The sequence below is a fragment of the Taudactylus pleione genome, unplaced genomic scaffold, assembly GCF_031769625.1.
Source record: "Taudactylus pleione unplaced genomic scaffold, aTauple2 ptg000916l, whole genome shotgun sequence".
NCBI classification, from domain to species: domain Eukaryota; kingdom Metazoa; phylum Chordata; class Amphibia; order Anura; family Myobatrachidae; genus Taudactylus; species Taudactylus pleione.
The window spans coordinates 2,852,958-2,865,600 of NW_028285317.1; the positions used below are offsets into that span (position 1 = coordinate 2,852,958).

The 12,643-nt window shown below is 45.9% G+C and overlaps 1 protein-coding gene across 6 annotated transcripts in view; it reads right to left on the minus strand.

Moving 5' to 3' along the window:
* SGCE (sarcoglycan epsilon) overlaps nucleotides 1-12,643 on the minus strand; it is a 128,295-nt gene that overhangs the window by 80,892 nt on the left and 34,760 nt on the right. Inside the window, exon 1 of one of the 6 annotated variants that reach the window (XM_088459613.1) lies at nucleotides 5,937-6,183. The exons of the other annotated variants lie outside the window; for them this stretch is intronic. Coding sequence (XP_088315739.1) covers nucleotides 5,937-6,014 — 78 coding nt within the window. The 5' untranslated portion in view covers nucleotides 6,015-6,183. Of the gene's footprint in view, nucleotides 1-5,936; nucleotides 6,184-12,643 lie in introns of those variants that run through there. 6 annotated transcript variants of the gene reach the window in all.

The following is a 12,643-nucleotide window of genomic DNA, read 5'->3' on the forward strand; positions in this document are numbered from 1 at the left end:
TGGGGCTGAAAATGTACGAGGGCCTATTGTGAGAAGCAGAGGAGGTGTGACCAGTGTTTTGTGGGTGTGGCCAGTGGTGTGTGGGTGTGGCCAGTGCCATGTGACTGTGTACACCCCCTACACTATCAACCACAATCTCTCCCTAAATACATTAAAATAGCAATATTGCATCATTTTGTGAGAAAACTAGAAAAACAATTTTATTATCTATGATTTATGGTGAAGTGTGTGGCCAGCTAGGCAGCTGGTCATCACCAAGCTGCCATGATTATGGGCTTATTTTGTATGTTCAGGCCTGGGGCTGCAGCTCCATCTGGCCCTGATAATGTTTTTATTAATTGAAAGACCAGCATTTGTTTGTATGCGACTCTGACTGTAAATCTGTGCCAATGTGCTTGATCATCACTAATTATAATCTACAGCGATACAGTGAGGGTCAAAGAGAGTGCCAAGCAGAATAATGAACATCTCCCAGCAGCCAATGTTGTCTGAGCTTAATGAGGATATTTACTATTTGGTACAAATACACATACAATAAAGAGAAAATATAACCAAGCAAATAAAAGAAAAATTTAAATCATAAACATAAAATAAAGTAATAGCTGCCAAAATGTATAATAAAGGACAACATCATTCAAAATAATAAATGGGAGCACAGCTTTTTCTAATATTCCAGCAGTGCAACCACACATTGGGCTCATCATGTAGGGAGAGATGTTCTAAGCATCGCATCCGGCGATGTGGTACATTCTGCCTTTCATCGGGTACATACCGCGGTTGATTACCACGGTGTTCAGTTAGAAATGCGGATTTAAATCGCAAAGGACAGCTCTCACGATAAGAGCTGACCTTTGCGATGCCCTTGGATAAAGGGACTTCCTGGTTCAACACTCAGAAGTCCCTCTGGCAGAAACCAGCGCGACGGGAGGCAATGGAAGGGATCGGATCCCTCTCGGGGGCATCCCGATAAGAAGTCCAAAGGCTTCTATTGGGTAACGCCACTTGAAGATGGCATTACCCACCAGGCAGTCTGGTGCTTTGTACATATGGGAAATGTGGTAAAACCGCCAAAAACTGCATTTTTCACTTTAGCACATCCTGCAATTGAGTTGGACGTATGCCTTTTCTATTTGCGTAAAACACACAATTCCGTACTTCACATGCTGCCACAAAAAAAAGTTCAATTTCTCCAAATGCAGATTTGCTCACCATGCTTATGAAACCCTACGGCATGAGGGTGAGTTGGGAAGGGGTAGGCAAGCGTGGACTGAGTACAGCAAGGTCGGGCAGGTATATGCAGCTGGGGCAGACTTGTACACAGATGCCTATGGGCCTGTGAGAAGGAGGAGGGGGGGGGGGACAGCAATAATGTTGACATGGTCTGAATATCGTAATACAGCATGTCGAAATTCACAATGTTGACACTGTCAGAATAATATTGCACACCCACTCTGAGTTGCTTGACTCCTGGTGCAAAATACGTATACTACAATCAGTCACTTATAGTATAAGCAGTGGTTTCTCCAGGGCCGGCTTTAGGGGTGTTCGACCAGTGCGGTCGAACAGGGGCGCCACCCATAGAGGGTGCGCCCCTCCCGAACATCCCGATTTCAGCGGGACAGTACTGGCCCACAGGTGGTCAAATCGGGAGGTTGGGGACCCCCACCTCCGCAGCTGTGCGGTGGTGCCAGACCCCGGAGTCTGAATGGGTGCTACGCGAACGTGCGCGGCATCCATTCATTGACGGGAGAGGTCTGGGGGAAGCCCAGCTAGTGAGCCCCCCGGCCTGACGTTATTTGGAGGCATGACATGTAGCCAGACCTCCAAATAACGTCACGTAGGGTATGGTAATTAGGGTATGGTAATTAGGCCACGCATCCATTTTTATACATGCGGGGCGCCCTGTAAAGGCCCTGGGTTTCTCCTAATGCTGCCTGTGAGGAATTCCAGGTATATGAGCATGCGCAGCAGGTGGTCGGACACTGAGATTTGACCCCCTCCATTGCTGGGTATAGGTAAAGTTATTTGACAATGCGTTACCTAGCAGCGAAATGATTAATGTTTCAAAACTTGATAAATTAAAACATGCATCACAGTCCCCATAGCTGGCTCTGGGGAAGTGGTCAAGCACAAAAATAACGAGACCGCAGGAGAGATCAGTAATTTCTGCGCAGTATTGCTCTAGTTTACGGTAAAAGGGAGATGCAGGGATAACCCCTTTCACCATGAAAAAACAGCAAGAGAGAGGGGTTATCATCACTGCTTGAAAAATTTACTCTAGTCTAAAGTGAACTTAACCAATATTTCTGAAGTTTATTCACTAGGTACTAGGCATCAGGTACAAAGTGATGTCTTGCCCCTAGTTCCAATTGAAGTGATAAACTGTACTTACTCACACATAGAAGAGGCAGCCATTTTGTTGGCATAAATTACCTCAGATTTCAGTGACTACTTTTTGTTAACTGGTAGACTGCAGTTTCATTCCACAAATAGGCACCAGGTTCACTTAAATATAAAACTGTTTAATGCCCCGAGGTTTGAATAAAATTTGTACATAATCAGTACCAGTCACTTTATATATTTTCCTTAATTAATTAAATTCTGTCTGTGAATTCAACATTAGTCTTTCAGGGTTTACAAGTACAGGAGTCATTCACAGACACACTGAGGTCTGGTTTCCTCGTTACCACGAGCAGTGAAAAGATTCACTGCTCCGTTCGAAGCCGCTCCCTGGGACAGCTGTTTTCCGGATCAGCTGTCTCAGTGCCGGAGCAATGATGAATTGCTCGGCGTCCGGGGCAAGTCAGTGTGTTAATTGGAAGGGGCCACTAGTTTGTCTGTTTTATCTATTATATCATGTTCATCCAAAGAGATTGTGCAAAAGTAAACTTCATGACTTTTCAACATCCCCGTTACTCCCAGGAATGGGCACTAAAAATCACAGACACAGCGTCCGATTCTGTGCTGCATCTCTGTGCGCAGACATTCGGGGCGCATTTGTGGTGCAACTTGGATGCGGGCACAGTACTAGAAGCATCGGTCACCTGTGCACATTTCGGTATTCGGTACTGTGTCCACCTGTGAATAAGGCCCACAACCTCTGATACATGTTCACAGGAATAGTTTTCCACCTTCTGATCATTTTTACTTTAGAGATTTGAATTTACCATAAAAAAAACTGTCAGTAAATACATTATTTGGGTAGATTTAATATGATTTCTGAAAAGGAAAAGTGTAGGCATTGCTCATGGCAACCAATAAGATTCTGACTTTCATTTTCTAGACTGTACTGGATAAATGGTAGCTGGAATCTGATTGGCTGCTATGGGTAACACCTCCACTTATCCTTTTTTTATCCTGATAGAAAAGTTGCAAGCATGGCCCAAAGATTCCTGGGCTGTACAGATTGCCCCTCCACTAATAGGGGAGACCCAAGCTGCATACGCGGCCGTATCCCTGGAAGCTGCAAAAATATATGACTGAGTAAAGGCTGAAATAGCTGATTGGTTTGGCCTCTATTCAGAAGCGTACCGGCGGAAATCTTGATTGAAGGCCATGCGTTGTGGCCCAGAAACTGGCAGTTAAATGGCTACAGCCGGACCTACATAATTCCACCCAGTTGCCCAAGTTGCTCGCTGGGTCTGGCTGCATCGAGTTGAGAATTTGGATTCCACTGTCAGGCTAGTGCAAAATGCTTGGCTGGCACAGGATGGTATGGAGAACCTTTCTTCTTTAATAACGCCAGAGTTTCCCCATATTTCTCCACAGCGGACATGGTCTCAGGATATGGTGTCCCCATGTATGGATTTGGATAGGCACCAGTACCCCTCGCAGAAGATAGCTTCATGGAAATTGAGGCCCACAGCTTCGCCCTTCTCTTCACATAAAGAGGGTTTTCCGCCCAGAAGTCACTATGGGGAAGGGGATGGCCGCCCGTTTTTCAGAAGTTGGTGGTCCAGAGTGGAGGACTTCCCCAATAACTCCAGGTCAAGTGTGTTCCTCCTGTGGCCAAGGTGGGCATCAAGAATGGGCGTGTCCGCAGATGGATTGCTATTGCTCTTTTTCCGGTGTCTTTACAGCTATAGAGACCTGCCCTCTTCCGCCTAGAATACAGGTACATGTGCAAGTCGGTAATAGACTGGTCAAGGGCTTGGTGGACTCTGAATCTGCTACTACCCTGATACAAAGGGATTTGTTGTCCCAAGAGTTGTTGTTGCCCCACAAACTAGTCCGCATCTGTTGTGTTGAAGGGAAATGTTCAGGCCTTTCCTGTTGCCATGGTCCCTTTGATAATCAGGGGAAAGATTGCCAAACTACGTGTGGGTGTGTGTCCTTGGTTACCAGCCCCTGTGCTAATAGGTCGTGACTGGCCTCACTTCCGGGCTCTTGTTCTGCCGGAGGAACAGGTGCCAGCAGCAGCCCTTGGAGAGACATTTCCTTTCTCCCCTGATTTGTTTCTGTTTCAGGTAAAGGCTCCTAAATCTAAATCTTAGATAACAAATCAGGGGAGAAAGGCTGCTGCAGGCACCTGTTCCTCCGGCAGAACAAGAGCCCGAAAGGGATCACAGAGACTGGTTTGCTCGTGATGTTTTGTTTGGAAAAAAGGTCTCTTCCCATAATGCTACTGCTCACAATGTGCCTGTAAATGCTGATGTTCCTGTTCATGTCAATGTATCTGATACTTCTGATGAACCTGTCGTTACTAATGTGCCTATGCATGCTGATGTCCATGATAACGGTGAGAGGTCTAGGAACACTGATGTGTCTAGCAGCCCGCCTAATCCTCGTAGCTTCGGGAATAATGCTGAGGTTCAATTAAGTAGTATTGATAAAGAGATCTTAACACTTCCCCTTGCGCCTCAACCTGATTTAAGAAAGGCACAATGGGAAGATCCTGCTTTAAAAAGAGCCTTTGAACAGGTTATTTCAGTGGATGGTGTTCTATTGTCACATGTAACAGAATTAAATTATCCCCATTTTGTGTTGCTTAAAGAGGTTTTATATCGACTATACAGGCACAAACAAACGGGGAGGTGGTGGTCTCGGGTCCTTTCAGAAAGTAGGTTCTAGTATTAGCTCATGTAGTTCCTTGGGGTGGTTATTTGGGACAATATAAGACGGTGGAGAGAATAGGCTCCCAGTTCTATTGGCCAGGTGTTTATGCTGAGGTCTCATGGTTCTGTTCCGCTTGTTCAGAGTGTCAAAAGACAACAGTAAACCGACCGTCTCCTGCGCCGCTGATCCCTCTCCCAATTGTAGGGGTCCTCTTTGAAAAAATAGGGGTTGATTTAGTGGGTCCGATTGAACCTATGTCTAAAGGCTATAAATTCATTTTATTTGTGGTTGACTATGCCACCGCACTACAGCCAAACAGGTAGCGACTAAAGCTGGCCACACACATAGCAATATTTTACCCGATCTGGCTGATTCTGACACATTGGAACGACAGATCGTGTAAAATATGGCCAAATCGTGAGTAAATCGTGAGTCCCCACTCACAATCACGATGCGATGCGCGTCCCCGCTGGTCGCATATCGCATCTTCAGATCTGCCATGCAGTAGGGCAGATCTGACAATCTAGGACACGATGCACTGTGAAAGTCTGGATGCAGGAGAGATTGTTGAAGATTGGACACCAAATTGTGTGCAGATCGTGTGGAGATCGCCATGTGTGTGGCCAGCTTTAGGGCCTGATTCAGCAAGAAACACAATTGCAAAGCTGAATGCAGGCAGCTTTGCAATTGCGTCCTTGCAATAATGCAAATACAGCAGGAGGGGTATGACACCCCCTGCTGCATTTGCGATCCCAGCACTGTCACGGAGATCGCAGTGCTGGGATCACCATCGCGACCATCGGTGGTCAATGGTCGCAATGGTGGATGGAGCCAGGTGGCCGGCCAGCTGAGTAAGTGTCACGACCCTGTCTGGTTTTTACCTTTTGCCTGTTGACTTTCCACTGCCAGCTGGCTCCATGGATCTGTGTGTGATTGCTTGGAGGATCTGCTCTGGTCATGCTGGCTGCTACACTTCTCTGTGTGCATTCCCTTCCACACTGATTGTCCACCTGAGCCTCCTCTGTCTGTGAGCACTGCTAGCCCTGATTGGAGTCACAGGTGTGGTTCTGATTCTCAGTGCTGCAGAGATGAATACTCCCTCTGCATGTTGTGCCTTCCACCACTCAGAATGCTACTGCCAGACCACCTGTCCGTATCCACCAATTGCTGCCAGACCCAGGGTATATATTTCCTCCCCTGATAGCATTCTGCGCCTGAACATTTCGTCTTCCATGGTGTATGGTTCGTGCTGTTTCTGCATACAAGTGTATCCCTGAAACCTGCTACAGCAACCCCTGGTGCAATCCAGAAAACCTGCTACAGCAACCCCTGGTGCAATCCAGAAAACCTGCTACAGCAACCCCTGGTGCAATCCAGAAAACCTGCTACAGCAACCCCTGGTGCAATCCAGAAAACCTGCTACAGCAACCACTGGTGCAATCTAGAAAACCAGCTACAGCAATACCTGTCAATCCTGACCTTAGTCCTGTGCTCTGCTAGCCCTACTCCTGGTTGGTCCCTGGCACCCTGCAAACCTGCATCGTGCTTCCTGCTGTGGATCAACTCCTCCTCCTTTTACCTACCCACTCCCTCCCTGAACCTACATCCCAAACCTACCCATTCCTTCCTGAAACCTGTTATTCCCAACTATCCAATCCAGCCTGCACCTGAGTTCTAACCTTGTCACAGCATTTCCGGATCACCCTGTTTAACCCTCGTCTCAGCATTACCTGATTTCCCTTCAGCCATTGTCATGTTATTCCAGTCCAGAGTCAAGTTCCTGTCATATCAGTTCTTTCCACGTTATTACAGTCCAGAGTCAAGTTCCTAGTTCATCAGTTTAACTCAACAAGTGCTCCTGCCAGTCCCAGTCCGGTTCCTCCAAGTTCCTGTCATTTATCATCAAAGGCAGTTTTCACTGCTAAACAAATCTTGCAAATAGAGCTATCCACCTCATCTGTGGTTCTAGTCATGTCGGTCTCCATTGAATCCTGCTCATCACCTGAGACCGGTAACTCACAGACACCATTCGTGACAGTAAGCCTCAGCTTACCCAGGCTAGCCGGCTTGCAAGCCCAGGATACTGCGTTGATCAACGCATATCCTGGGCTGGCCACTCCCGGAAAACGTTTCTGCGAACAGCACCCGCACTGCCCCTTAAATGCCTCTGCCTGTCAATAAGGTGGAGGCATTCAAGGGCTAGCGTGCGTGTTAGCAGGACCCATTCTGCACACCTGCAGAATGGGTCCTGCGCATGCGCAGATTCACGATAATCAGGAACCTGTGTCAGCAGTGCACTTGCGTGCACTGCTGAATCAGCCCCTAAGTTATTAGAGCTGTTTTCCAGGATTGTATTATTCTTAGCGACCAAGGGGCAAACTTTATGTCTAAGTTAATGCAGGGGGGCAGGGGGTGTTAAAGTTGTTAAAAATTAAATCTGTCAGAACCTCAGTATATTATCCCCAAACGGATTGCTTAGTCGAAAAATTCAACCCTACACTAAAGACTATGTTAAACAAGTTTATAGAGAATGAAAAAAGGTGGGATAAGCTTCTATCCTATTTGTTATTTGCAATTTGAGAAGTGCCCTAGGCTTCTACTCTCTTTGCCCCTTTTGAGCTTCTTTATGGGAGGAAGTTATGGGGTGTTCTCGACCTTCTACGGTAACAATCAATAGAGGGCGAAAGCAACCAATATGTGGTCCAGATGCGTAATCGCATGGACCTACCAGGTTAATTGGCCCAGGAAAATTTGGTAAATGCACAGGAGGCTCAAAAACTTCACTACAACCATAATGCCCGAGCTCAAGTTTTTTCACCTGGGGATAAAGTCCTTTTGTTGTTACCTACTCAGGGAAGTAAATCACTAGCAAAGTAGCAAGGGCCATTTGAAGTAATTAGAAAGGTTGGCAAAGTCAATTATGAAGTCTCTCAACCTGACTCCCGTAGAGGTAGGCAGATTTACCATGTAAACCTGTTGAAAGCATGGAAGGATCAAGTGGTATTATTTGTAGACCCTGGTAATGGCCATAGTGATTTTGGTCCACGGATTCCTCAACCCGATGGGGTCTCTCCACCCCTTGAACCTTTGAATTCAGACAAGCCGAAACCTCCCTACGGAAATCTTGTTAATGAAGCCTCAGATGTTTTTTCTGATAAACCAGGGAGGACCAATTTAGTCTTACATGACATTGTAACCCCACCTGGTGTATAAGTTCGACAAAGACCATATAGGCATCCAAGGGAAAAACAAGAGCAGGTAATCAAGAACATACAAGAAATGTTGAAGTTAGGGGCAATTGAGGAGTCATCTAGCGACTGGTGTAGCCCCATTGTTTGATCCCGAAATCAGATTGTTCTACAAGATTCTGCATAGACTTCCACAAAGTTAATGCAGTGTCCAAATTTGTCACCCAATTGTCACAAACTCATCCGCACTCAGATTGCTAGTTAAGACGGATGATCGTGACGGTTGAGGTTTGCTGGTTACCTTATTACCGAAAAACAAAAATCCTGCCACCACCAAGAGTTAGACTGGGAGATGCCCTCCCACTGCAGCTCTTCGGTTCTGCTTCACCAGAAAAATATACTTTTAAGTCAGTAGCATGTGGCCATAGGAGGCCATGAGTTTAAGAATCACAGAATATCAGAACTAAAAATTGGGCTTTCATTTTAAATAATCACTTCAAAGCTTATGGTTATGAAAGGTTACAAAGATTATAATAATTATTAAAAGTTCACACAAGTTACTAGCAACTTCAAGAAATAAAAAAAAACTGGGGAAAAACAAAGTTCAAATCACCTGTGCAGGGTTGAACAATGACAGAAGTGAGGTCTCTTCTTGGAGATATGGTGCATTCTGACCGTATGGCATCCTCACGAAAATGAACAACGGCTGATCACTGGTTAGAGCCTGTCCCCTTTTACTTAGGGGAAGCTTCCTCCTCCTCTGATTTCAGAGTATGGAGGGGACAGGAGATCTAGGGAGTTTTGGCCTCCTGGCTAAACTAGTACAGCTTAGAGCTCGTTTCACACCTTGCTACAATAAAATGTCCCTGACCCCCCCTGGGGGTATTCACAGATTGCTGGGCTTCTCAAAGGTAGAACTTACACTGGCTGTCTCCCAGCCTTTTGGGTTACCAGTTTACGTGGGGCCTCTCAGCAGGGAATATTCTTGCCTTTGATCAGCATCTCAAAACAGAATAAACAATTTGTACATGCAATTAATTGGCTGCTCAATCCAGCCACATAACTCCCAAGCAGTTACTTACAGACTGACCATTTGTCATACAGTTAGAAAATAAATTTTTCCTACAGAAAATACATAGATATTACATACAATTTAAGCAGTACAATTTGTTGGGATGTAGTTGATATACCGACGACCAAGATGCGGTCTGTCTAAATCCTGGCGTCTAAATCCCGACACGGGACTGAAGACAGGCGCCGAAATACAGATGCCCATCTAAAGGCCGATGCCGGAATCTTGACAGACAGCTTCCCGAACTAAGGTAAGCCAACCGGGGATATTGGCAAATTGAGCTGACAGAGGAAGCTAGGAAGAAAACTGCTTTTTCTACTCCGTTGGGCCTCTTTCAGTGGAAAACAATGTATTTTGGCTTGCATGGTGCCCCGGCCTCTTTTCAAAGGGTAATGGACCAAGTGCTTCATCCTCATCAGAATTATGCTGCAGCATACTTAGACGATACTGTTATATATAGTCAGCATTGCCCATGTTAATAGGCTTACGGCTGTTCTTCAGTCTTTGAGAGGCAGGTTTAACTGCTAACTTGAAGAAATGTGTTCTAGGTAAAAATGAAACCAAGTACTTAGGGCATGTGGTGGGCAGGGCCGGATTGAGGGCTACATGGGCCTGGAGCTGAAAATGATCAAGGGCCTATTATGAGAAGCAGATGAGTGCTGTGTGGTGTGGCCGGAGCCACATGGGCATATATAATCTCAGCCCCAATGTCTCCGTAAATATGTAAAAGAAAAAAAAATGCATTATTTTGTGAGGTAAATAGAAATACAATTTTACTACTTATGATTTATGGCTGACCGCGTGGAGAGCAGATGGTCAGTCAACATCCTGCGTCATGATGATGGGTCTATTTTTATTTGGAGGCCTGGAACTGTAGCTCCATCCGCCCCATTGTTAATCTGACCCTGGCAGTGGGTGTCTGAAGCCCCTTGTGAGTAAGGTAGAGGTACTAGCCGATGTCCCGGTTCCGACTACCAAGAAAGAGTTAAGGTCCTTCATGGGTTTAGCAGGCTATTACAAGATGTTTTTGCCTCAATTTTCTACTTTTGCGGCTCCCTTAACAGATCGTTTTAAAAATTTCTTCTCCAAATAAACTTGAGTGGTCTAGGGACTGTCAGTCTGCGTTCACCAAAATTAAACATCTTTTGTGTAAAGGTCCAGTTTTAAAGTCTCCAGATTTTTCCAAGCCTTTTGTTGTACGAACAGACGCCTCAGATCTTGGGGGCAGTTTTGTGTCAGAAGTTTGATGGCATTGAACACCCCATTCTATATCTTAGTAGAAAGTTGTTCCCATGAGAGACTAGGTAATCAATAATAGTAATAGAATGCCTCGCTATAAAATGGGCTCTTGAGTTATTGAGATAATATCTTTATGGGGCCAGGTTTACTGTGGTTACAGATCATGCACCTTTAAAGTGGTTGCAGTCCATGAAAGATTCTAACGCAAGACTGACAAGGTGGTACCTGGCTATCCGGCCTTTTTCTTTTGAAGTCCGGCACAGACCGGGACGTCTACATATGAATGCAGATTTTTTTGTCCTGAACTGAGCTGGAGAGTCGAGCTTCCGCCGCAGACAATTTAGGTTCGCCCTTTAATGAGGAGGTATGTGACAGAGTGGGTCTCTCCCACATTCTGAGGAAAGGGTTAACCTCCCTGTAGCCAGCGAGGAAGCACACCCTTACCTCAATTAAGGTATAAATGCCTGGTAAATTAAAATAGGAGTTTACAGCGCTCTCAGTCCTATCTTGAAATTGTCCCTAGCTGCTCCACTAGTAGAGGTATCCCGACCTCTCAAAATAATTGATTAAATAAATAATAGTGGTGCGCTCTGGGGCAATTATAATGTGTTGATGGTGAACATAAAATGAATGAAGAAGCCACTTTCTTGATGTTTAAACTGCAAAATGTCCTGCTAATATCTTTAACATAAAGCCCCAACTTGAATCTGTAGGTAGGGTGTTCTTAAAGATAATTTAAACAACTGCAAAGATGATGTGCGTTCCTCATCCCTGACCGGGAATGTCTCTTATGGAGAAGGGTCTTTGGATAGTCCCAGGGAATATGTGGCTCCAAAAAAGTTTATTTCGTGATGTCTGTAGGATGGGTGTTCTTATAGTGTGCTTGAGGTACCATAAGCCTCCTTATTCGCATTCCACCTCAAATACAATACATTGGCACAGTATCAGGGATCATGGTGAACACGATGATGCAGGTAGGTAAGAAATGGCTTGTACTTGCCCAATATGTTGTGTCACTCCTGCTGGTTCTCCTTGTCCCCGTGCTCTTGCAGATGCTTAAGACTGTACTGGATATGTGGGATATGCTGCTGCACACTTTGTGATGTGATAAAATATACTACAGACTTCAGTCTGGTAAAAAAACTAATTTATTCAAGTATATCTTATGACTCAGGAGAGTCTCTAAATAAACATCCTGTACACAGGAGTCATACAACTGTAGATAAAGTCTCAAAGTTGTTTAACATGCAAAAAAAAGTTCTCTCATGAAAAATCCTGTAGGTAAGGGGCGTGGCCCAATGCGTTTCATCCGGTATGCCGACTTTTTCAAGGTGGTAAGTTTAGTTAGTCAATGGAAATGTGAGGGAGTGGTTGCACCTTCAGCAGCTCTCTCTATGCTGGACAATCTGAACCATGACTGCTGTGAATACTCTGCTCGTTTGAACTGATGTCTCATGTAAGCTGATTTATTGTTCCTGAACTGTGACTGCCTTATGTAAGAAGCCGTTACACTGGCTCTGCCTTTTCAACTCTGGAATAAAAAGCTTTCTTGTTTGCAACACCTCAGTGTCCCATTGGTCGTCTGAACTTACCCGCTACATTGTGGTGTCAGAAGTGGGATAAGACTGTGGGCCTCATTCAGAGGCGGTCGGAGGATGCAAGCGGTCGCTCAGAAACTGGGCGGCCGCTTGCATCCTGACCGCCCGCCTCTGTTTCGGTCGTTAGGCTGTGGGTTTACACCCACAGCTCTAACGCCCGCTAGGGTGATGGTCGCGATGGTCAGAGACCATCGCGACCATCAGGGCTTACGACGAGACCCTAGGGTAGGGTCTCACTTGTCGTAAGCCCCGGAGAGCTTCTGGCTCTGTCAGAGTCGGAAGCTCTCCACTGACATCACTAGTGATGTCAGTGGGGCCTCCCCCAAACGGTAGGCGTTCCCATGGGAACGTCTCCATTTGGGCTGCCACCCCCCCCGGCCCGCCTTCCAAACGGGGCGAGCTGTCAATCAACATAGACAGCTCGCCCCCTTTGGAAAGAGACCCGCTACGACCGGCGCTGTCGGTCGTAGCGGGTCTCACGCATGCGCATG